Below are 24,956 nucleotides of genomic sequence, written 5' to 3'. Positions count from 1 at the left end.
TCATAGAGGTCTGCTTGCCTCTGGCCTCCCAGTACTGGGATTAAAGGTGTGTGCCACCACCACCTGGCTATATTCTTAAGCTATCACTTTTTCCTTCTAGTTTGGACACTACTTTGAAGCAACATATGATGCAAGCTACAACAGCAAAAAGCCACAATCAGCCCACAGTAGGTGGACTTGTCTTACTAATTCTTTTTTTTTTTTTTAAGATTTATTTATTTATTATGTATACAGTGTTCTGTCTGCACATATCCCTGCAGGCCAGAAGAGGGCACCAGACCTCATTACAGATGGCTGTGAGCCACCATGTGGTTGCTGGGAATTGAACTCAGGACCTTTGGAAGAGTAAGCAGTGCTCTTAACCTCTGAGCCATCTCTCCAGCCCTGTCTTACTAATTCTTAACTCTTAGCACCTATCTTAGTTCCTGGCAAATGAAAGGAACTCAAAAGGAAAATGAATGTGTAAATAAGTGAACAATTTCTCTAGTGTCTCAGTTTTGACAAGACTAAGAAGTAAGTATGAGCTCTGTTAAAAAAAAAAAAAAAACTCCTTGTTGACTGTGTTCCCGTTTATCTTTCCTTCCCTTAGGATTTAAGCGAGAGCCTCATTGGTTCCCTGGACATCAGCCTGAGCTGGATCCTCCTCAATACAAATGCACAGAAAAGTCAACTTTTATGAATAGCTACTCAAAGCCTCTACCCACTCATTACTCTTGGTGTGTATATGATCCAAACATGGCCCAATTTTAGGATCCAGGAATCTAAGTGAGAAAAAGTAGCATCACTTTTTTCTGAAGTAGACTGTAGAAAGGAACACAAAACATGATTTCTGTCTAAATAAAGCACAGGACACCAAAAGACAAACAAACAAACAAAATCTCTATTTCTATTTACGCTAACTGTCCTGGTGAGTTTTTATCAACTTAACACAAACATAGACAGACATATCTGAGAAGAGGGAATTTTAATTGAGAAATTACCTCCATCCAGTTGACCTGTAGGCAAGCCTGTAATAAGTGCATTTTCTTGATTAATGATTGATATAGGAGGGCCTATCCCACAGGGGGCAGTGCCACTGCTGGGCTGGTGGTCCTGAATGCTAGAAAGCAGGCTGAGCAAGCCAAGGAGAGCAAGCCAGTAAGCAGTACACCTCCATGACCTCTGCATCATTTCCTGCCTCCAATGTTCTGTCTTGAGTTTCCTACCCTGACTTTCCTGGATGATAGATTTAAAAGGTATAAACTGAAACAAATTCTTTCCTTTCCAAATTGCTTTTGTTCATGGTGTTTTATCACAGCAATGGAAACCCCACCTAAGACTATATACACAAATATCTATGTGATAACAATTAATGGGGGAGGAAAGGCCATGAATTTGAAAAAGAGCAGGAGGGGTATAGGGGAAAAGGCCAGCCATTTTAAGTAAACAGGGTCATGCAGCACATGCCATTAATCCAATCACTTATCAGGCAGGGTCTCTGTGTGTTCAAGGCCATGCTAGGGAACAGAGCCAAGTGTGGTGACACATGCTTTAATCCCAGTACCAACCATAGATACCTGGAGGTCTGTACAGACAGGCAGTGACAAGGAAGTGAGGTAGCTGGGCTAAGGTAGCCAATGAGAAGTCAGAACAGCAAGGCAATAAAGGTGTGGGTAAGACAGGAAGTAGCTCGCATTTGGAAGCTGTAGAGTTGGTGAGGTAAGATTGGCTGGCAGCTCTCCCTATTTCCCTGAACTCTCTAAAGCTTACACCCCTATATTTGGCTCCATGTTTTTTATTTAATAAGACCATTTAGAAATTCGTCTACATATGTATATCTTTCACATCTGTGAATACTCCTCTCTGCTTTCCATCAGTGGCAAGTCTGAAAACCCTGCCATGACTTAGATGTTGCTGGGTGCATTCCCGAAGTCAGTCAGTTATAGTGGGTTTGTGTTGTGTCCTTACTGAGTAAGCCCTGCTGAGGACTATGAAAAGAAACAACTTACCCTATTATTACAGAGAATTTTAAATATATTGACTTAATTTTGGAACATCTCAAGAATACAGTTTCATCTCAATAATTTCTGTATATATCATCATCATCATCACCATCATCATCATCATAATAGAGAGACAACCAATTGTTAACTCCTCCACAAAGAGCACCAAAGGATCAAATAAAGCTAAGTGTGCTGAACCTCGCAACAAGGAATAGCAACTTGACACGGGGTCTCAGTGGCTCAGAAAGATGCTGGAGTAAGCCGCTGGTTTGAGGGAGGGCTTGCAAAGCAGTGAGTGGGGAGATTGGAAGAGAATTGTGGGTAGTTCAAGTTGGTAAATGTGGGGAGAATTGTGGGTAGTTCAAGTTGGTAAATGTGGGGAGAATTGTGGGTAGTTCAAGTTGGTAAATGTGGGGAGAATTGTGGGTAGTTCAAGTTGGTAAATGTGGGGAGAATTGTGGGTAGTTCAAGTTGGTAAATGTGGGGAGGCTTTTCTTTAGTGTAATATTTTGATTTCTGGTTCAATCCCCTTACTCCAGAAATGTGCTTATTTAGATAATCTGTTTCTTCAGAACTTCTTTGGGTAAATTATGTGTATCTTGGGATTTCTCTGTTTCATCTGTATTTTCCATACCTGGCAAGATGCCAGGAATAAGGTACCCAGACTCCTTGATACTCGGGTAACAGTGTATAAATCATTAGAGTGTCACCAAGTGACCCTAGCCAGTGCCTACACTACACAACAAGGTCTAATAGAACAATTGTTATTTTAGGCCACTAGTGGGCTAATTTAAAAGGTAGGAATGAAGAACCAGAACAGAACTTTATACATAGATTTTTATCTTGCAGATTTTGTTGAACTCTATTTTTCTGGAGTTTATTTCTTTGTTTATTTTGACAGATTATATCTTTGCAAATTATAGTTCTGTCTCTAACTTTGCAACTTTTACATCTGTTCTAAATGGGTATTGGTCAGAATCTTGAGAGTAGAGTCCAATATTAGGTGTGATCATGGCCCCCTCATCTTGCTCAGGATGTCAATCAATAGGAATGTATCTAAATTCTCTTGGGCAGGCATAACATTTATACTAGATTTCACTGTACCTGACCTTTTGTTTGTTTGTTAGTTTTTTGTTTTTTGAGCAGAGTTTCTCTGTGTATCCCTGGCTGTCCTGGAACTCACTCTGTAGACCAGGCTGGCCTCAAACTCACAGAGATTCACCTGCCTCTGCCTCCCGAGTGCTGGGATTAAAGGCATGCACCACCACTGCCCAGCTGTACCTGACATTGTCACATTCCTAATTCTAGTTTGCAGAAATACCTTTCTGATACCCTTATTTCCCGTTTACTTTCTTTTTTTTTTTTTTTTAAAGATTTATTTATTTATTATGTATACAAAAGAGGGCGCCAGATCTCATTACAGATGGTTGTGAGCCACCATGTGGGTGCTGGGAATTGAACTCAGGACCTCTGGAAGAACAGTCGGTGCTCTTAACCTCTGAGCCATCTCTCCAGCCCTCCCGTTTACTTTCTACTCTTCCGTCACCATATTTCCATATAGTAAATTTTAAAATACTAGATTGTTCATTCCACTCACTTGATTTAATCCCTTCATTGGCTTTTGTTGCCTTCCAAATAAATGCTGCTTCATTCCCCATATTCCCTCTCATATACCCAGTTCTCCAATCAGACCAAAATACCTGGGCACTTCATGCTGTTCTCTTTCTAAATTCATGCTCCCACCATGTATGTCTTGCTAAATTTAATAAACCATTGAGATGAGGAAGAGGCAAGGATAACTCAGTGGTAAAGTGAGCGCTTAGCATACCTGTAGTTCTGTCCCCAGCACTAAAACCAAAACAGGGTCTGGAGAGATGGCTCAGAGGTTAAGAGACCTGGCTGCTCTTCCAGAGGTCCTGAGTTCAATTCCCAGCAACCACATAGTGGCTCACAACCATCTGTAATGAGATCTGGTGCTCTCTTCTGGCAACCAGACAGAACACTGTATACATAATAAATAAATCTAAAAAAAAAAAAAAAAAAACAGATACAAATACAAGCCATCAGATACCTCATTAGATATAATATAATAGATATAGATATAATACAAAGAAAAAGCACCATGTTTTAAAAATTAATATGGAATAATCCTATGACCAGAAAGTCCAATTACTTTATGCCACAAGGAATTGAAAACAATTAGAAAATTAATGTAAAATATATTAATGGCAGCAATCTCCATAATAATTAAACAGTAGAAACAGCAACTGATATTGGACAAATGAACAAAGTCCATCAGCTGATGAAGGATAAAATCTGGCATATCTATTCAGTAAAATATTATTTGATGTAGACAACAGCATGACTGAACCTTGAAAATGTTATACCAGGTTTAAAAGGGTTGGGGCCTGGAGATGTGTCTCAGCCATTAAGAGCACTGGATGCTCTTCCAGACAACCCAGGTTCAATTCCCAGCATCCACTTTGCAGTTCACAACTGTCTATATCACCAGTCCCAGAGGATCCAGTACCCTTTTCTGGCCTCCATGGGCACTGCATACATGTGGTGCATAGAAGACATATATTCAGGTAAACACTCAGACACATAAAATAAAAATACATTTAAAATAACAACTGTGTATGGTGACACATGCCTTTAATCCCAGCACTCAAGAGGCACTGGCAGGTTTATTTCTGAGTTGCGGCCAGCCTAGTCTAAGAGTAAGATCCAGGACAGTCAGGACTACACAGGGAAACCCTGTCTCAAAAACCATTTATATATGTATATAAAATGTACATGTATTTATGTATGTATATACACATATTTAAAATCTCAAAAAGATATATAAGCTAGTCACAAAGGGCCACATGTTAAAGATTACGTTATTAGCAAGTGTCCAAATCAGGCAAATTAGTAAGTAAATAGACATATGGTTGCCTAGAGCCGAGGGATATGGGATCTTCTACAGTAAAATCTAAAACTGACTGTAGGATAGATGTTCAAATCTATGAATGTATTATTGAGAGTACACTGTACAGTTAAATGACTAAATCATATGTAAATGGAATCTTAGCAATTCTGTCTTAAAATTTTAGTCAGTGACTTATTCAGTAAATTGTTTGCTTCACTAAGTCCTCAACATGTACAGTTAAAAAAAAAAAAAAGACTGTGATGTACATCTCAACCCTGGAGAGGAGGAGAAAAGAGCATCCCTGGAGCTTGTTGGACAGCCAGCCAGTGCAGCCTAATCTGTGAGCTAAAGGTTCAGTGAGAGACCTTGGCTGGAGAGACAATTCAGTGACCCCTGGAGAAAGCATTTGCTGTGCAGGAGTAAGGACCTAGTTCAAATGCTCAGAACCCAAGTAAAGCCAAACACAGCATGTGTGTCTATGATCCTGGAGGTCCCATAGTAAAGGCAGGGGCAGAGACAGAAGAATCCCAGGAAGCTAGAAGGCTAGCTAGCCTGGAGTGCATGGTGGAAAAAACAAGGAACTCATCTCAAACAAGGTGGAAAGCAAGGACCTGAGGTTGATCTCTGACTGACACACATGCACCGTGGCATATGCACACCCTCACTTATGTACACAAATGTTCACATGAACACACAGACACACAAACAAAAATAAGGTGGAGAACAACACCATCAACCTCTGACCTACACACACACACACACACACACACACACACACACACACACACACACACGGCACACATACAGAGACAGTCAGTAACTATCTCCAAGATTTCTTCTACATTCAAAGTAGGCATTCATCCCAATGTCTCCCCATCTCTCTCCCCCCCTCATACACACACACACACACACACACACACACACACACACACACACATCTCCTTTTTCTACCTTTCATCTCAACTTTTTCTTAGTGTTATGTTTTTATTTTTGCAATGTCAAGGGTGGGAACTAGAACATCACACAATCACACGTACTAAACAAGAACTCTACCCCTGAGCTAGCCCCTCGGCACTCTTTCATAGTTTAAAAATAGTTCCTAGAAGCATTTCAAGTAGCCCTCCTTACTGTATCTCTTACCATAATTGGGTCACAGCCCTTTCAAGTCAATCACTGCAGACAAAAGGAATTTCTCTGCTTTATTTGAACCACCTGTAGCTGAACTTGGCTTCTGTTACATGGCACACATGGCTTGAAAGGGTGTAATAAATTCTGGGACAAATCTTGCCATTGGCTAGACCAAAAAAGGAATAATAGCATTTCCTTATGCAACCGATATTGATTGCTGCACAGACACAGAAATTGATTATGACTTTGAAGAAAAGGGCTTTCTGAGTAGATCATGGTATGTCAGATTATTAGGGAGTTGTGGTTTTTGTCTGTTTTGTTTTGTTTTAATAAGGAAATCAGTTTGAAACTATAGAGACTTGAAACTTGGCTAGGCATGGTGACACAGGCCTTTAATCTCAGCCCTTGGTAGGCAGAGGCAGGCAGATTTCTGAGTTCAAGGCCAGCCTGGTCTACAAATCAAGTTCCAGGACAGCCAGGGCTACACGGAGAAATCCTGTCTTGAAAAAAAAAAAAATCGAAAATGGGGGGGGCGGCTGTTGAATCCTTTACACTACACCTAAGAGGCTTGTTTGATGATTAGCACCCATGTCCTATTTACTGTCCTGTGAGTTAGCTGATAGCCCTTGTTAGGTCACACTAAGGTCACCATGTTTCCCTGGTGAGGTAATTAATTTCAGAGATGCACTAGAGCCTTTGATGTGGGGTTAGCCAGAGCTCTTTTCTCTAGAGGAACTGATATTCCTTGGACTTGGCCGGGCATCACCTGTTTTGTTTTGTTTTTTTCCTCCTTAATCTATCCCTAACAGTACAGAGTGTTGCAGAGAGAAGACCAGAAGACCAGGGAAAGTGAATGACTCGCCTGTGTTTGTACCACTAGGAAGTGCTGCCAGTCATTCTGACCCAAAAGTCCTTGGAGTCCCCTGAATCATAGATGGAGAGTTAGATCCGTTACGTTTGTAGATTTATTTAAAGCGCAATGAATATATAAACACAAGACAAATCTGTTGCTGAATGATATTTTATTAGCTTAATAATCTGGGCCGGCCCTTAGCATTAATAAGCTTCAGCACTAGTCACAGATTTTCATTCACTGATGGGAAACTTTCGAGTTTTAAAAAACGCAATGAGAGAAAGGGCGTCTACTTCTTAGGGGCCGCAGTGACAGCAGGTTTGTCTTCACGGGTGATGGGAATGGTACGCTCAGGGCCAGAGGCCTGTTTCCTTGGTCCATTCACAGTGAGGACCCCATCAGATGACAGGGAGGAAGTAATGGTGAGAGGATCCACATCAGCCGGGATCCGGTACTTCCTGTGGAACTCCCTAGAGATGAATCCGTGTTCGTCCTAATCCAAGAGAATGAAGAAAGAAGCAGAGAAATAAGAACAGGAAATACCACCACTTGCCCCAAACTCAGACATCCCTTTCCCTGAGGTTCCCAAACAGCCCTGCCATCATAAGGAAAAAAGAAGTATCTGGAGCTGGGAGTATAGTCTCGTGGTGAAAGGCCCTGAACTTCATTGCAGCAAATACACAGATAGCTAAGTTCAGAGCTGTTCATCCATGTTTAAGGCTAGAATAAAACTGCCCAGATTTGATTCCTACCTACAAAGGAATGATTCTGTGTTGGGTGGACTTTGGCACTGAGGATCTCTGTCCTTGAGGAAGCCCATAAGTTGTCCGAATTCCTCAGGAATGTCTCAGGATGTTCCTAACCCATAGGATTGCTGATATTAAATAAAGTTGACTATCAAGGGAGACTGTGGTCCAGGCTTAAAACAAAACTGAAACAGCCTGAGGACATTAAGATACACTTATTATGCACAGGTTCTGGGGTCCTTAATTTGTTTTGTTTTTTGAGATAGGTAGGGTTTCTCTGTGTAGTTGTCCTGGAACTCACTCTGTAGACCAGGACAACTCGAACTCAGAGATCTGCCTAACTCTGCTTCCTGAGTCCTGGGATTAAAGGTGTGCACCACCATGCCTGGCTGAGTTATTAATTTTTAAGAAGCAATCGTAACACCTTTTCATGAAGTCAAGAAAAAAAATCGCCAAAAGTGCAAGAGGAATTGTTGGCCCTAACCCTTACACCTTCTGAATCCCAAGCATCCACCCAAACAAATCTCAATTTGCTGACTTCCTTGCAGCCATAAGCCTGAAGCTCTGGAATATGAACAAACCAAATAGCTTAGTATTAAAATGAGCAGAAGAAGAGATGTAGAATCCTGAACATCTAAAAGTCACAGACAGAAATGAAATGCCTCCAACCCTGCAGTTAATGTCATTATGCACAACAACCATTATGTACAACACACTGCACCTAAATCAATGGTTGCCCGTTTTGATTACAGACTGAAATTACCCAAGGAGATCTTTTTAAATAAATGTTGATGCCTGAGTTATATCCCTGAAACTTCATATTTACTTGGCGCCTAGGGTGCGCCTGCGGGTTGGGAATTTTGAAACGTCTTTTGTTACTTTGTTGTCACCAGACAAAGACAAAGCAATCAAAACAAACAGCAAGGGCACTTCTCTCAGCAAAACCATAACAGTAACTACAGATCTATCCCTAATTTAGCTCCCTAGCCATTGATGGCAGCTCCTGCTCTAGTCCCTTATGTTCGGGGCCTGGAATTCTGGCAGCCTTGGAGACTGGTGGCAGGATCCAATGCGCACTAAATGGATTCACATAGAAACAGAAGCGCCCACACACCTGGCGTTCCTCGTGCTTCCCATGCACTTCAATCACATCTCCCAGCACCTTGACTTTCAGTTCCTCTGGGGAGAAGTGCTTCACGTCCAGGTTGACGGAGAATCTGTCCTTCTCCATACGCATCTAGAGGAAGGTGAGGAAGGGAGGAGAAAAGATGGGAGAATGTTTATGAAATTGGAGAAGACTCATTGTTCTATAGATTTACTTCCTGTCCAGGTAATTCATCCTTTTCACTGCTTAAAAAAAAAGTCCTTTTTTGAATGACTCTGGTGCATGTGAGCCACCATAGTGATACACAAGGAACACCTCTTGGTCATCAGTCCTGAAGTTTACTTAAAGGCACAGAGAAAAAGACAGGTCACTAGGGGACCACAAGGATGGGTCTAGTCATAGCTTCTGCTGCCTCTCTACCCAATGCTGGCTTTGTCATTTGTCTATAAGACAAAGGCCCTTTTTTCTTGTTCAGCTCCCTGCCAAGTTTCCTACCCACTCCATCTGGAATGTTCTGCTGGTCCTGTCCTTCCAAAGCCCTTGCCCACTCAGCTCCTGTGTCCTAACACTGGAATATTTTTAAACCAGAGTGTTATCTGTGGCAGCCTCTCTTAATCTTATCTGTTCAACCCCTCTCCCACTCTGTTAGGACAAGCCGGGGCTTCCCAGGAGTGGACATACATCCATTCCTCATAAGGCACAGACTGAGGTCAGTGTACTGTCTCAGCCCTGAGGAACCCAGAAAATCAGAGGCAAGGGAAGAGAGAGACAGAATATAGTGATTGATGTCTCCAGCTCCATCCAGGAGGCATAAAAAGTTCAGAATGAGTGGGTTTCTCTCTGATCTCTGCAATTGGAGATGATAAAATCCGCCAGAACCATGGTTGTTAGGGAGGTAAGTAAAGGAGTTGAAACAGCTTTTAATGCAGATCATTATGAATAAAACCAGAAAGGGACATCCTGCTTTATCATTAGGGGACAGAAGATGATCTTCACCATGCACAGAAAAATGTAACAAGAAATGGAGGAACACCAAACAGTATGTTTCTTCCAAGGGGAGAAGCAAACAGTAACCTCATTTCTCCTGTACCTTGGCGCAAAAACGTGCCTGAAATGACTTAGGCAGGGACAAAAGGGAAAACAAATGAAGTGTCCAGGAGGCTCAGGAAGGACACTCCTGCCCCGGCACAGGGGAGACTCACCTCTGAGAGTCCAGTGTCAATCCAGCTGGGTGCGCGTAGGAAGGAGGGTGGCCGAAGGTAGAAGGGGCTCAGAGAAGTGGCCGTCGAGAAGAGGTCAGACTCCAACAGGTGCTCCCCGAAGAACTGGTCAAAGAGGCGGCTGGGGGAGTGGAAAGGGAAGAAGGGCCGACGAATCCAGGGGTGGTGGATGGCGATGTCCATGGTGGCTAGATGAATGTAGGGTCAGTTGGCTGCTCAGCTCCTTCAGCGGCAGCGGCAGCCAGCCCCTTATATATGCAGTCTTGTGAAGCTTCTGGAATGGTGATGTCAGGGGTTTTATTATCCCAGCTCACCGCCGGTTCATGGAGACTTGTGATCAGGGATTTGGCAGGGTGACACATACCCAGTACTCACTGAGCTAAGAAAAGAGAAACACAAACACGGCTGAGCTGGCCAGTGACTTGTCATGGTCTTGTCTCACTAGCTCCCTGTCCACGCCCAGTGACACCCACCCCCATCCTTGTTCTCTGGAGCTAGGGCAGAGGCAGGAATCCCAGGCAGCTGGTGCTGTGCCCCTCCTCCTCTCCAGTCTTGCATGCCAGGGGAGTTGAGCCAGCAGGCTATCTTGAGCCTGGGCAGGGACTGGAATCTTCCTAGGCTGGGCCCCAGGGACATTAACCCTTTGTGGTGCCCTAGCGGGGAGCAGTGACCACCAATATGTCAGTCGGTACCAGGTGTCTGACTGGAACCCTGAGTTGACCTGAGTTTCAGAATACCCTGAAATTAAAGAGACAGAGCATGCTTCTTGCACCTTTGATGCTATGTGGCTCATGGAACATTAAATCTTTTTTTTTTTTTTTAAGTAGTGTGCAGGGTGCCCACGATTGAGAAAGACAAAGGGTGATATGGAAGTGTACAATTTGTGAAGGCCCAAACTAGGCCTCCCTTTGCATTCCTGCAGTGAGTGCACCAACTTCTTTTCCCAGCTCACTCCCGGACCAAGACCCTCAGCTGTCCTCCCAGGCTTCTGCGACAGCTGAAGGGTGTGCAGAGGAGGGGACTTAGGGGGTCCAGGCTGTGCTGGTCACACCCTCATCGCTGCACTCTGGGCCCAGGCTCCCGGCCCTCCCCCAGAGGCCTTGCACTATTTTGGGTGGTGTAGACCCCGCCCCCACTCTGACTGAGTCCTGGCTCTCCCTCCCGCTGAAGGGGTCGCGTCGATCTTGTTGGGGCTGCACTTGGGATCAGGGCTGCCAGTCGCAACCGCAGTCATGTCGGGCCGCACAGTGCCACATGCCCACCCAGCCACTGCCGAGTACGAATTTGCCAACCCCAGCCGCCTGGGCGAGCAGCGCTTCGGAGAAGGTAAGGCCCAGATGCTTCCCACCCCCACCTCCTGAAATTCTGGGCTCACCGCCCAGTCTCACTGGCCTCCACCCTACCTGGGGCTTAAGTGAACTCCTGGGGCGAGGCATCTCCCACCCCAGACTCCCCCCTCAAGCAAGGCTCTCCTCTTGCTACAGACTTCAGGACAGGGCTTTAGATCCGCAGAGCTTTGGGTACCCGGGCCTTGCACGCTGAATACCTTCTGGTTTCGCTTCTGTCCTCCAAATCCCTGCTTGCTTCATGGCCGTCTAATTTCCTTCCCCAGGCCCTCCTCGGCAGCTTCCCTACCTGCTCCTGATCTCGCCTTTCAGCCCTGTGCACACTGCTTCCTCCTTCATCCTGCCTCTTGCCTTCTCTTTCTCTCTCTACCCCCTCAGGCCTCCTGCCAGAAGAGATCCTGACCCCCACCCTCTACCATGGCTACTATGTCCGGCCTCGGGCCGCCAGAGCTGGGGAGGGCAGTAGGGCAGGGGCCTCAGAGCTCAGGCTCAGCGAGGGCAAGTTCCAGGCATTTCTGGATGTGAGCCACTTTACCCCAGACGAGGTGACCGTCAGGACTGTGGACAACCTGCTGGAGGTGTCGGCCCGGCACCCCCAGCGTCTGGACCGCCACGGCTTCGTGTCCCGAGAGTTCTGTCGCACCTATGTCCTGCCAGCAGATGTGGACCCCTGGCGGGTCCGAGCTGCCCTCTCGCATGATGGCATCCTTAACTTGGAGGCGCCTCGGGGTGGCCGGCATTTGGACACGGAAGTCAATGAGGTCTACATCTCCCTGCTCCCTGCGCCTCCTGACCCAGAGGAAGAGGAAGAGGTAGCCAGAGCTGAGCCCTGACTGTCCGCGGTAGACCCAGCACCCAGTGAATCCCCTGTCTACATCCCACGGCGATTCCAGAAGTCCACCACCCCAGAGGTAGCAGCGTCCTCGGGGGAAGGGATAGGTGTATGGTCCACAGTGTATGATTTGGTCCTTTGATGTACCATAGCCTTTGATTTAGTTCTGAGTGGAGCTGAATAAACCCAAACCTTAGGGCCTTGTTTGTGCTGCTCCTGTTCTGTGGCCTGGAAGACCCAACCGTGAACCGACTGGAAGAAGGTCATAGGTAGCAATTTCCACTGTGAAATGCTCCCCTCGTCTCAGCATCCTAAGCTTACACTTGGATGCTGAGATCACTCCCGGAAGCTGACACTGGCTCCAGATCAAATTCCTAGCCATAATTTTCTCACAATGCAACAAAAGAGAGAGTGATCCTGGGAGGGATAGGGATACGCCATCCAAACAGCCCAGAGGGCACTGTCTGAGCTGGTGATTAGAGGCACAAAACAAGGGTCTCCAGGCTGTCTGGCCTTTTTGGGTAGGGGTTGGGAAAATGTTTTTGGCTGGAGAGAGTTGCCTAAAGCTCTGGGGTGACTGTTTTGCTTTCCTGTATCAATGGCTTTGCACTGAAAGGTCTCTGATAGAGGAAAAGAGTGTGCGTACATGGGCATACAGACACCTTAACCCACCAGTATCCCTGAACCCACAACCTTCCCAACTTGAGTACAGGGAAGGCCCAGGCAAGAAAGCAATGGTCTCTGATTTTGTAATAACCCATGGAAAGGAACCACAGAACACTGCACCTAATCTAAGACTCAATGCAGATTCTACCATCACATTGTAGTGGCAGTGATCGGGAAAGGCTGAAGATGTTTTAATGCTAGGAGTACGGTGTGTTCAGAAAAGTCAGTTCACTGGGAGAGGCTGTGGCCATACTTAGTGAAATGCTCCCTAATCAAGAGAACATGCATGTGTATGATTTGAGGGTTTCCAAAAGAGTTCTTTCCGTGTGTGTTTATGTGTGTGTGTGTTTGTGTGTGTGTGTGTGTGTGTGTGTGTGTATGTGTTTTCCAGGTTATGGTGGATATCTGAAATTCTTTCATTAATGTGGTTATTTCTTAACTCTTGGGGGTTAAAAATCCATTTGAAACCTGACAAAAGTTATCAATCCTCTTACTAGAAAAATACACACACTTGCAGATTCATCAGCACAGATTTTAAGATCCATTCATACCCTAAGAGGGATGTGTGGACCTCTGAGGTAAGAGCTCTTCTTCAAATAATTTGATTATTGGCTTAAAAATCTCTTTCTTTTCAAAACCAAAGCAAGACCTGGAGTGTATCTCAGTGACAGAGTGCTTGTCTGACAGGCACAAGGCTCTGGGGTAGATCCCCAGCGTATTCCATAATGAACAAATACGATAAAGGCGTACCTCAGAGAAACAACACTGATTATATTCACCTCTTCATTTAGTAGTTCAGTAAATATTCATCAAGTAATATACAAGTCAAGCAATAAAGTATGGGACGCAAGCATTGGAAATATAAATAAGGAATGGGTATCTTTGAATAGCTACTCTTAGTAAACCTAACATCTGGGTGAGAAGAAATTTAAAAGGCTGAGCGTAAGTATGAAGAGAACAATTTCTGTGACAAAACAGAGCAGATACATTATAGCAGTGGGCAGAAAACTACCACTTGCAGACCAAGTTTGGCTCTGTGTGTGTGTGTGTGTGTGTGTATATGTGTGTGTGTGTTTTACATTTTAAAAGCTATAAAAGAAAGACTATAGACATGGCCTGTAAAACTTAAGATATTAATTCTCTAGCCTTTGAGGGAAAGTTTTTTGACTTGTTCTTATATCATCAGCTATGAGATTAATAAGAATGTTCATCTTTATGTAAAAAGCTTAAAAAATGGTTAAGGCAAAGGAGGTATGCTACCTCTTTAATCCTATAATCATGACGCTGCAAAATTAGCCACCTTTTATAAATACATATAAAAGGGTTTTGTTTGTTTGTTTGTTTGTTTTCAGAGCTGAGGACCGAACCCAGGGCCTTGCGCTTGCTAGGCAAGCGCTCTACCACTGAGCTAAATCCCCAACCCCATATATAAAAGTTTTAAGTAAAAAAAAGAAAGTAAGTGAAGTTGGATGTAGTGGCACACAGCTGCAACCTCAGCTCTTGAGAGGTGGAGGCAGGAGATTGGGAATCCTTCCCAAGGTCAATCCTCAGCTACAGCATGAGTTTGAGACCGGTCTAGACTTCATGAGACCCTGTCTAAAAGTAATAATAAAATAAAGATTTTCACGTTCTCCCCTCAGATTACAACCTGAGCAGCTTCATAATTTTCTTTTATAGTTAAAATTAGTTGGCCTACTTACTTATTTGGGGAAGCCAGGCCTCACACTCATTAAACTCACACTCTACCTACCACTCAGCCCTGAGCTGAGTCAAAAAAAGACTTTTTTTTACAAGGAAACATTTTGAAAATCTCTAATTTAATCTAAAACTTTTTTAAAGTAGCTGGACAGTGGGGGCGCACACCTTTGATCACAGCACTCGGGAGGCAGAGGCAGGTGGATCTCTGTGAGTTCTAGACCAGCCTGTTGTACAGAGCGAGTTACAGCCAGAGCTACACAGAGAAACCCTGTCTCAAAAAACAAAACAAAACAAAAATTTCTTTAAAAGTTATTAATCAACTTCTGTGACATTTTGAATTGCAGAGACTTCAAACTTTACAAATAGCCCACTCCATTTTTCTTATTGGACATTTATATATACATATATATTCACAAACAAACATTTATATATTTACATATATGCTTACATATACATAGCTACATATACACATATACATATATATGTATATGCACACATACACCCTTGGTAGGGCCTTGTACATGCTAGGCAAGTACTCTACCATCGATCTGGTTTTTACTATTTGTTTTAGGACTGGGTCCAACTAAGCAGTATCGTGGACTATGGGGGTCCAGCCCCTCCATAGTCCCTTCCCAGGGTCTGGGAAGAATCTACAACCAGCTGATAATTAATCTTTGATGAAAAGAAATGAATCTATGTACACGAAACTCCTTAGTCCATACACTTTATTATTCTGAGTCAGTTCTCTCTCTCTACACAGCTTCTGTTCTGCTCTCATGCCTAGCTCCTTTCTTGCCTGATTTCTCCCTACATTAATCTGCTGTCTCCTCTAGGTTCTATCTTAATTCTCTCATCTTAGTTCTGCCCCATCTAGGTTCTCATCCACCTAGTTCCTTCCCATCTTAGCTCCTTTCTCATCTCCTTCTTTCTATCTTGTTCTTCCCCATCTGGCTCTTCCTCATCTTCCACCTCATTCCTCTAGTCCTCTCTTCTCGCCCTTCAATCTAGTTCTTCCCCGTCTCAGTTTGTACCTCTCAAGTTCTTACACATCTAGTTCTTTCATTCTCTTGTCTCTTCTTCGTCTTATTCTCCCAAAGTCTCTCTGGAATCCAGTTATAAACGCAAGCAATGGCAATCCTCTGGTCTAGCAAGGTCACCAGGCTTGAATTCTACGGGGTCATAAAGGTAGGTAAGAATTTTCCTCAGGTAGTGACTGTCAGGCTTTCTTTTACAACCAAAAATGGGAGTGGTAAAAGAGGAGGTCAACTGAGTGCTAATGACCAGTTAGTATATCAAAAAGGGATCTATGTGCTCAGTCTACATTCCTAGAAGTGGCTAGGTAAGAAGTTAGGGGTCTATTAGTAAGGTTGTATAAGAAAGGAGGGTCTCACCCTTAAATGCACAAGAAATAAAGCTAGCTGCCTGACCTAGGAGACAGGTGTTGTTTCATATAGCCTTGGATGCTTGATAGGCATTTTAGATAAATACACTGTTAGTAGTTCTTGGAAGCACACAAGAACATCATTTTAGGAACCAGCTAATATATATATACAAAAGCTAAAATATCACCAAGACTTCTTAAGCCATGGCTTGACCTTTGGAGAAGTCCTTGACTTTTCCAAGTAGTAGCTTTTGTGATAGTAGCTGAATTCCATTATGTTTTCCTGCGGCTTGCAGCAAGGCAGCCCAGATGGGATTTGAATCCACTATGTAGCCCAGACTGGTCCAGCCTCCTGCCTTAGACTCTAGAGTATCTGAGATTACAGGCTGGTACAGAATCCTAAAAAGCTTGGGTCTCGGAACCTTAGCTAGGGATGTCGAGGGAATGAAGGACAGTCGCGCACAGACAAACACATACAATGAAGCTGGGCTCAGTTCTCTAGTACCTCAGCATGTTTGTTACAAACAGCACCGAGGGGAAGGTCAGCAAGGCTTGGTTGGAGGTCTCTGTATTGGGCTACAAACTTTGGCGGGGAGGAGGCCGAAGTTGCTAGTCTTTGTACATACTGATCAATCCTTCCTAAACATCCGTACTCAAAAGGCTGACCCCCCCCTCCCCATATCACAATACACCTTCACTGGGGACTTGAGCCACACAGGGCTGGCCTCTGACACGCAGGCACAACCAGGGCTGGCTGATTTCTTCTGAAGCCCCTCCCCCACACTGAAACTGTGCCGTGTTCCTTCAGCCACATCTTACAGCACTTTCTGTACCACCTCTTACACACACTGACAATAGAACTTGAAAGTCAACGAGAAGCCTCAAGTTATTCCAGACACGAACTGACCGGGTCAGATTTCAATAGAATACTCATTAGTCTGTGTTATCACTCTACACTTGTGTTAATCTGCTTAAGGCATATCAAGTTTTATACTCCAAGTGCTTTTTGTCTTTTCTGTGGAGTTTCTGGCCCTCTAAAAATCTCCTGGATAAATTCCTGTAAATTACCACCGAAGAGGTGGCTGGCAACGGAGCAGATTATGAAAGGCTTTGAGAATTCTATCCTGTAAGTAACAGGAAATTATCACTGGCTTTTGAGCCAGAGAGAGGAAGCAGGTTATAGGATGAAAAGAACATAGTTAATAGTAGAATAAAGAATGGTCTGCAGGAGAGAAGCCTGTGCAAGGGTTGGAACACGAGACAGTACAATGAAACGCTTTACCATGTGATCATTGGCTGAGAACAAGAAGTAATAGTAGTAAGACTAGCTAAGGCTTCCTGAGGGAGTTCCGTGTGTCAGGCCATGGAGCAAAGCTTTATATATACACACACATCTCATTCAATAATCACAGTCCTATAAGGCGGTCACTCTCACATCCCCATTTTTCCTAAGATGGGGAAGAGTTCAGAATCCAGCATGCTCTGTGGAGCGCAAGGCTGATTATGGGCATCCCAGGACAACATGATGCCAAGAAAAGCCGGGCGGTGGTGGTGCACACCTTTAATCCCAGCACTCCGGAGGCAGAGGCAGGTGGATCTCTGTGAGTTTGAGGCCAGCCTGGGCTACAGAGTGAGTTCCAGGACAGGCACCAAAACTACACAGAGAAACCCTGTCTCGAAAAAACAAAAAACAAAAACAAACAAACAAAAGACGCCAAGAAAATATTGAAGATTGGAATTATCCAAAGATTCTCTTGGAGCCATATTTTCCCTTTGTTGTTGTTGTCGTTTATTTGAGACAGGGTCTCTATGAATTCCTAGCGGTCCTGGAACTTGCTCTGTGGACCAGGCTGACCTCAAACTCACATGAGATCCCCATCCCTTTGCCTCCCAAATTCTGGGACAAAAGGCATGCACCACCATACCCAACCCAATTTCTAATGGAATTCACTCAGCTGCAACATAGCTACTGGCCAGTGAGGAACAGGCCCAAATTTGGGGCATTGGAAGCAGAAGCTGCAAGCAGGGGTAGGTGGAGATTTTGTAGTCCTGAGCTGGGAAGAGGACAGTGAGTGCTCCATCCCAAACACAGAACCATCTGTTTTATACCAGAAAGAGGATGAGGTAATGCATTCGGTGTTTATGCCTCCCTGTGCTGAAATCTAGATGGTAAAAGGTTAGGAAATTTGCACACATTACTTCTAATAGTGAGAATGTGAGAGCATTCCATTTCCCTACATTTCAGATTCCCAAAGCCTCTAGGGTTCAAACCCATATTGTGGACATATGAAACTGGTACCAATTATCTTGACAGTAAAAAACCTGAGTGTGGCAGGGCAGACATGAGGGAGAACCCTTTGCTCCGTTATAAAGGATATATTTCAAAGGCAGTGAGATACAGTGAGAAACATTTCCTGTGGAAACTCGGAGCCCTTTTGTATCTCAGGTTTCTTTTTAAAACGAAGTTTGCAGCTCAAAGTTTGTGGCTTCATCAAAAGAAGTTTCAAATCCCAGAGGTGAGATAACTCTCACCTGGAGCCCGTGTGTCTTTCCACCCTCTGGCTGGGAACAATCACCTGGGAATGATTCCACCAGGTGGCTTCCAAGGTCCAACCTACTTGGTTGAAATCTGACACTGACAGCGACTCCCTGGGAGCTGCTGCGGTTCGCTCAACAGGGAACCAGGAAATGCGCAACCTCTTTATGTCCGAAAACCAGCTGGGCTCCCGGGGAGACGCATCCGCCATGGGAAACAGGCTGTGCTGTGGGGGAAGCTGGTGAGTAGGGCCGAGAGGTGGAGGGGACCATCTCCGGTGGTGGATATGAAACCCTGAGAATCAGAGAGAGACTGGAGAGACCGTGCCTTCCTCCACCCGCCACGTCCAGGGTGGAGCACCAGAGCAGGACCTTAGGACGCCTTAGAAAACACAGCAATCTGTAGAGTGTAGAGTTAGCTGGACCAATGGACCGGCCTTGTGTCTCTCTTCTCTCCTTTACCTTTCCTGCTCTCCTTTTCTTTCTTCCCCAGACCATAATAATTGAAGCGTTTGAGTGCCCTTTATGGGCGGCCACTTATAATCGCAACTGTCCCAACACTTCCGTAAGTGGTCTTACAGTTGCTCCCGGTCCAGAAGCAGAGGCTCAGGGAGGTTAACTAATATGACTGTCACGTGGCTAGTGACTTAGCAGGTAAAACAAGATTCCACACGGGCTGCTGGACTTCAGAACCCATACTTTCCTCGCTAGGTAATCATAGAGGCGATCAGGGATTGAGCAACAGGATTTGGACAAGTGTTTGTTTGAGGTGGCAGAAATGGGAAGGAGAGCGTCCATGGGAAATGTGAATGTAACTTTTGTGCGATTTGCTGTGTGTCCTCAGGCAGTCCTGTAATTTCTCTGGGCCTCACTTTTGTAAAAATGCACAGTCCCTGCTGTTTGCAGCATAGGTTTGTTTTGGAGAGCAAAAGCTAGTAAAAACAAAAAACAAATAACAACAAAAAACACCTAATAATAGATTATTTGTGGTTTTATAAATTTCCCCCCAGGGTGTTCACCACTACTACAAACTCCCAAATACGGCTTTATCCTGTCATCCGCCTTCTGGCTGGATTGTTCCTCGTCTGGGACAGAGTTCAAAGATTACTTATTTCCAAATAAAGTGAGAGAAGAGTGAGGTACATTGGAAAGCACCTGCAATTTGAAGACAGAAGCCTGGCCTCAAGTCCTGTGCCTGCTAGTTCATTTATCTATTTGGTTACTAAACATTTACTGAGCACGTGCTGTGTAGCAGGAAGTGACAGATGCAGACGGTGGCAATAATAGGAAATTTGGCTAAGCATAGTAGTGCATGCCTTTGATCCCAGAGATTGAGAGGCAGAGACAGGCAGTTCTAGGGTAGCCAAGGCTACATGATAAGCGCCTATATCAAACAATCAATAGGTCTCTGCCTATACCTGCCTATATTTGTGTACATATTTTTTTTTATTTGTTTGACTTTTGAGACAAGTTCTCTCTGTGTAGTCCTGGAACTCACTTTATAGATCAGGCTGGACTCGAACTCACAGAGATCTGCCTACCTCTGCCTCCCCAGAGCTGGGATTAAAGATGGGCACCACAGCACTTGGCCCTTATTTACTTTTTTTTGTTTGTTTATTTTTCGAGACAGCGTTTCTCTGTGTAGCCCTGGCTGTCCTGGAACTTGCTCTGTAGACCACAATGTAGACCTCAAACTCAGAGATCCACCTGCCTCTGCCTCCCAAGAGCTGGGATTAAAAGCCTGCGACACCACCACCTGGCTTAGTTTGCCATTTTCTATTTCTACCATTTATTTAGTCACTCATCAATATTGATGATGTAAGATGTTTCCTATTTTGAGACAATAATTCCACAATAAGTATCCTTATCTACCTATGTATGATTATGTATTGGGATTATGAGATTGCTATATCAGACAGTATATGCAGTTATGTTTGAAGATCTTTATCCTTATTGCCAATTGCATTCTGAAAGGATTGTTCCAATATTTATTCTTATGACTACTGTGGAAAAATGGCCTGTTTAAATTCTTTAAGTCTAATCTCAAACTAATTCTGTCACCTATGACTATCAGGTTGTATCTGGGTTCTAGGCAACATCCAACTTGGGAAGAGGCTCTGTCCACTAAAATTGGATGGTTCTGGTCATGTATTCTGAGATTAATATTCTCTCTCTCCACTTAAATAGAAACAAGTAGGGAAAAAGGAGTGGCAAGGGGCAAGGCCTGGGTTCCTACCGTGTAGCTCTGACAAGGCAGTCGTAACACAAAGCGAGAGCTGAAGCAGCCGAGGAAGTTGGAAGACAGAGGCTGGCTTTCTGCCAAACCACCTTTACTGTTCAGCTGAAGACCAACTCCCTGGCTCGAAGGAAGTTGCCTCAAAACTAAAAATCACTCCAAAACAAGAGCGTGGAAAACATGTGTGGAAAAATCCTGGTTCCCCCGCCCCCACAGGAATTCAGACAACATGATTTAGATATCTGCATGCCTCTCTCTTCCTTTAATTTCCAAGAGAAGGAAACTTCCTGAGGAGAGGCAAAATCAGACAGACAGGGCTCTGGTGAGATCTGGAAATATACTAGCAAGAAGCGGCTCCCAGAGTAAGTCTAAAACTATTCAGCCTGTTTCCTCAGACAAGTGTTGTCTCCCTGGGCATCAATCATTGATGGTCACGTAGACATGCCGGCTCCAGAGGGACCCCAGGAGCGTGATTGCTGAGTCACTCCCCAAATTCGGTGTTCCCAGTTCTGTAGCTGGAGTGCTCCAAAGGGCATTAAAGGTTAAGCGAAGCATTTCTCACTTCTGTTAACTAAAAACAAGGACAGGGCAGCAAGAAGGGTAGCTACTTACTGGAATAGAGCTCTGCGGGGAGCCTTAGCTAGAGAGCCCTGGTTGTCACAGCTCCTATGACTCCCAGAACTCCCAGGCTGCCAAAGATCTCCCCACCCCCACGCCCCCAAAAAATAGCACTGAAGATTCAGTCTCTGGATCCAGGAATATATTCCATAATTTGGCAGATTTCCCTTAGCCTCTACTGGGATTAGCTTGATAGACAATCCCAGAATAGCCTTCATGCAAGCAACATCCCTGGCATGTAGTGCCTGGTTGCCTAAACCTGTATTTTAGGTTTGGTTATGTCAGTTTTACCACTCTACTTTCCGGAACCATCCATCTGGGAGAGGTACTGTATCCTTTACAAGTACTTTCAGGCTGACCCTGGCACAGAGTGAATCTTTGGGGTGGTGGGAGAGAGTCATCCAAGAATGTGGAGAGCCCACAGAGTAACTGTGGTGGAGAGAACATACAGAACTCTTGCACATGGGTGATCTGTTTTTTTACACAGGAGCTGCCCATCAACTTTCCAGAAGAAAAACAAAACAGGTAATTGGGGGAAGGTATTGTGAGCAAGGGAAATCAGAGAAGACAGTAAAACCAACATCCTTGGAGAAGGCGTAGAAAAGAGACATGACATTGGATAAGACAAAGGGAGGTGATATAACACAAAGAATCTTGAGTTTATTGGATCCAAGGCTAGCTCTTCACCTATGGATCTTACCTTTCCCATTACTTCAGAGGGGCAGAGTTGGTTGCTCAGGCTTTCATTTACCCACAAAATACCACTGAGCACTTGTATTGTAGGGGAGCTGTTCCGTGGGTTCACAATGAGGAAGAGAAGCCCAAGGGAAGGTTCCAAGGTCTCAGCTCTGGAAGAGCTGAAAACCAACTCTGAGAGGCAGATTCATGTAAATACATAATTATAATATCATCTGCTGGTGTATAGCAGAATGCAGAGAAAACACCCGATGCCATCGGAATAATGCAAAGATTGCCAGTCAGTAGAAGAGGGTGCCGGCAGAGGCTGAGGAGTTAGCGCATGCAAATGCTTGGGGGGAAATAAATGGTCTGATTGAAAGTGGCCCAATGGTGTAGCTGAGCACATACCACATCTTTGTAGTAGCCTGTTAAGTCATGTGTCTTCCCAGGTCCGCTGTAGATTTCCCAAGAAAGAGGAAATAGCTTACTCATCCTTATCTCCCCAGAGCGTGGCCCAGAGCCTAGCACAATGCGAGCTCCGGATGGTGAGCAAAGAGGATGGAAGACAGTAGAGCCAGGTGGAGAATGGGTCGAGTTGTGTATCCTGGGGAAGAGTCTGGGTGTAGGCTTGTAGAAGTGAAAGAAGGACAAATGTAGCCAGAGAGACTTGCTAGAAGCCCACTCCAACAGTCTAACAGACACTTGAAGAGGGCAGTCTCAGTAGAGATGGGGAGGAGAGAATGAGTTTAAGTTGGCTTTCTTCCCCCACAGGGAGCCAAGCCAGACCCACATTGAGCATACTGAAACAGCAACAGCTCCGGCAGAATGGCACAAAGGTAATGACAGTCCCCTCTCAGGCTCACTCCGAGGAGGGATCCCAGTGCTCAGCTTTTTCACCCCAAGACAACTTCATCTCAGCCATCTGTAGAAACCGCCATGTCAGTCTGGGGAGATAGTTCAGCAGGTAAAGCACTTATGTGCAAGCCTGACTATAGGAGTTCGGATCTCCAAAACCCAAATAAAAGCCAGAGGCAGTAGCAGAAGTTTCTATAACCCCAGCACATCCCTCCTGGGAGATGGGAAACAGAGACTGGAGAATCACTGGACACTCTCCAGCCAGCTAGCCTGGCTTATGCAGCACTACACAAGAAAGATCATGTCTCAAACAAGGTGGAATGCAGGGGCCCTCTCCCAGGGTTGTCCTCTATCTTCACACACACACACACACACACACACACACACACACACACACACAGAGAGAGAGAGAGAAAGAGAGAGAGAGAGAGAGAGAGAGAGAGAGAGAGAGAGAGAGAGAGAGAGAGAGAAATATGTTACCTGGCCTCCCAAAGGAGCAAAGTAAAGGGACCTTGGTCTAACTGACCCTGCATGGGACGTGAGGGGCAAACCAAACCAAGAGCGTCTCTTAATTCTGGTAATTTCTGCCAGGTCTATGAGACAACAGCACCAATGTATGAGCAAGTGTTACACCGGCCCGGATCTCAAAAGGAAAGTTCACACTCCACATCGGAGGAGAGCAACTTGCATTATGCAGACATTCATGTGCTCAGCCAAGTGCAGCCATACTCTGGCAAGAAGGTGAAACACCCGCATTTAGAAACCGCTACAGAATATGCCACCCTCCGCTTCCCCGAGGCCACACCTCGATATGACAGCAGCAATGGAACCCTGGTGTGAGCCCTTGGAAGGAAGTCCTGGCTTCCACGATTTTACAGTACTGTGGGGACAATTTACTGTTTTTGACAGTAGGGATGTTGGCCATGTTGTAGTCTTAAAGAACACCAGAACATCTGGAATTGTGGTTCCCCCTACTCTCTCCACTATGAATCTTTTGGTTTGCCACTGTTATTGTGGAGTTGTGGTAAGGCTATGAGTGGGCTGAGTTCCCAATAATATTTAAGTGTGCAAAACAGTCATCCTTTAACCCCTAACATTACGTGGACTCTCAAACGCAGCAGGAACCCTTTATGCACGTTGGCTGTTTCTGGTAGGAATTATTTAACGATATTTGGGGTTTTTGTTTTGTTCTTTTATTTGTCACATAGCTGAGGATGGCCTTGAAATCCTGATCTATCCCAGTCTCCCACTCCCAGTGCTGGGATTACAGACATGTAGCCACTATGCTCAGCTAATCATATCCCCTTTACACACTTTTACTCCAAAACCTCGGAGGACGCGTTCTGGAAAAGCTTTCGGAGCTTTTGCACACGGCCCCCGGACTGCTGTGGGAAATTAACCTAGTAGCTGGGTCAAGGGCTCCAGAACTTAGCACCGAGATGGGGACGGGGACTGACTGATTCTAAAGTCTTCTTCAACCACGGGCTGCAAGGACTTCAAATTGTGGACACTAACAGCCTGGAGAGGACAGCTTGGAGAAACTCTCCTTGTAGGACTGTTAGCTCTCTTCTGAGGAACCGTTAGAATCAATAAATAAATAGTATGAAGGACAGGCTGAGTGATAGTTCCTGGGGCTGGGTTTTGCAACATGTCCCAGCCCACAATATGGAAGGATCCAGCCAATGGAGATGCCTGCACACCCTACTCTCAAGTCAGCGGTTGGGATACGGCTTGGTGAAGAGTGCAAGCTCCCATTGGCTGAAGGCGGGAAGTGGGCGGGACCATATGAGCGAGGAGACTGGCAGGGGTTGTGATCTGGAGGCTAGAAGGCGGGTCCAGAATGGTAGGGGCGTGTTCTTGGCCGGCTGGAGGCGGGGCCTGCAAGGCAGGAGGCAGGCCAAGGCTTGCACTGGCTGGCTCTCGTCCCGGCCAGGCAGGCCTGACCTATGCAAGCCTCCGTGTCGCCATGGCAGCAGGAACGCGCAGCTCCGAAGAAGCGCCTTCCAGCCTGGTAGATGCTGAACCAAACGGGGAGATAATTTAAGAGGTAGGTGCCGAAAAGTGGTGGGTACCTGAGAAATATTATTATGACCTGTTGAGCATCCAGATCGGAAGTAGGGACATCCGGCGGGGACGAGGTGCGGGAGGGGTGAGGGTGGGGGGATG

The 24,956-nt window shown here is 45.2% G+C and overlaps 4 protein-coding genes across 11 annotated transcripts in view; 3 read left to right on the top strand and 1 right to left on the bottom strand.

The window, feature by feature from the left end:
- Positions 1-7,028, top strand: part of Cfap68 (cilia and flagella associated protein 68) — an 11,602-nt gene extending 4,574 nt beyond the window's left edge. For 2 of the 4 annotated variants that reach the window (XM_059267847.1, XM_059267846.1), the window contains exons 3-5: positions 101-167; positions 590-716; positions 6,831-7,028. In XM_059267847.1, coding sequence (XP_059123830.1) covers positions 101-167; positions 590-716; positions 6,831-6,948 — 312 coding nt within the window. In that variant the 3' untranslated portion in view covers positions 6,949-7,028. Of the gene's footprint in view, positions 1-100; positions 168-589; positions 1,269-6,830 lie in introns of those variants that run through there. The other 2 variants (XM_059267849.1, XM_059267848.1) reach the window with 2 other exon arrangements.
- Positions 7,029-24,956, bottom strand: Cryab (crystallin alpha B). Of its 3 annotated transcripts, none has more exons than XM_059267854.1 (4): positions 24,863-24,956; positions 9,928-10,324; positions 8,735-8,857; positions 7,029-7,367 (listed from the first exon to the last, which is right to left on the bottom strand). In XM_059267854.1, the coding sequence occupies exons 2-4, from the start codon at positions 10,126-10,128 to the stop codon at positions 7,164-7,166; spliced, it is 528 nt and encodes a 175-aa protein (XP_059123837.1). In that variant the 5' UTR covers positions 10,129-10,324; positions 24,863-24,956; the 3' UTR covers positions 7,029-7,163. The 3 variants fall into 3 exon arrangements, with proteins under 3 accessions (XP_059123837.1, XP_059123838.1, XP_059123836.1); XM_059267855.1 differs by lacking the exon at positions 24,863-24,956 and adding an exon at positions 11,470-11,650; XM_059267853.1 differs by lacking the exon at positions 24,863-24,956 and having other exon boundaries at positions 9,928-10,456.
- Positions 10,794-22,771, top strand: Hspb2 (heat shock protein family B (small) member 2). Of its 3 annotated transcripts, XR_009380236.1 has the most exons (4): positions 10,794-11,271; positions 11,670-12,202; positions 21,745-21,782; positions 22,707-22,771. XR_009380236.1 is itself a non-coding variant. In XM_059267852.1 (2 exons), exons 1-2 carry the CDS (start codon positions 11,178-11,180, stop codon positions 12,122-12,124), a joined length of 267 nt encoding a protein of 88 aa, XP_059123835.1. In that variant the 5' UTR covers positions 10,794-11,177; the 3' UTR covers positions 12,125-12,322. The 3 variants fall into 3 exon arrangements, 2 of the variants coding, with proteins under 2 accessions (XP_059123835.1, XP_059123833.1); XM_059267852.1 differs by lacking the exons at positions 21,745-21,782; positions 22,707-22,771 and having other exon boundaries at positions 11,952-12,322; XM_059267850.1 differs by lacking the exons at positions 21,745-21,782; positions 22,707-22,771 and having other exon boundaries at positions 11,670-12,322.
- On the top strand, positions 18,440-24,395 carry C7H11orf52 (chromosome 7 C11orf52 homolog). The gene is made up of 4 exons (XM_059267856.1): positions 18,440-18,645; positions 21,745-21,782; positions 22,707-22,771; positions 23,382-24,395. The coding sequence occupies exons 1-4, from the start codon at positions 18,557-18,559 to the stop codon at positions 23,628-23,630; spliced, it is 441 nt and encodes a 146-aa protein (XP_059123839.1). The 5' UTR covers positions 18,440-18,556; the 3' UTR covers positions 23,631-24,395.

This window comes from Peromyscus eremicus, chromosome 7 (assembly GCF_949786415.1).
Source record: "Peromyscus eremicus chromosome 7, PerEre_H2_v1, whole genome shotgun sequence".
NCBI classification, from domain to species: domain Eukaryota; kingdom Metazoa; phylum Chordata; class Mammalia; order Rodentia; family Cricetidae; genus Peromyscus; species Peromyscus eremicus.
Note: the sequence above shows the minus strand (reverse complement) of the source record. Positions and strands in the feature narration are given on the sequence as shown.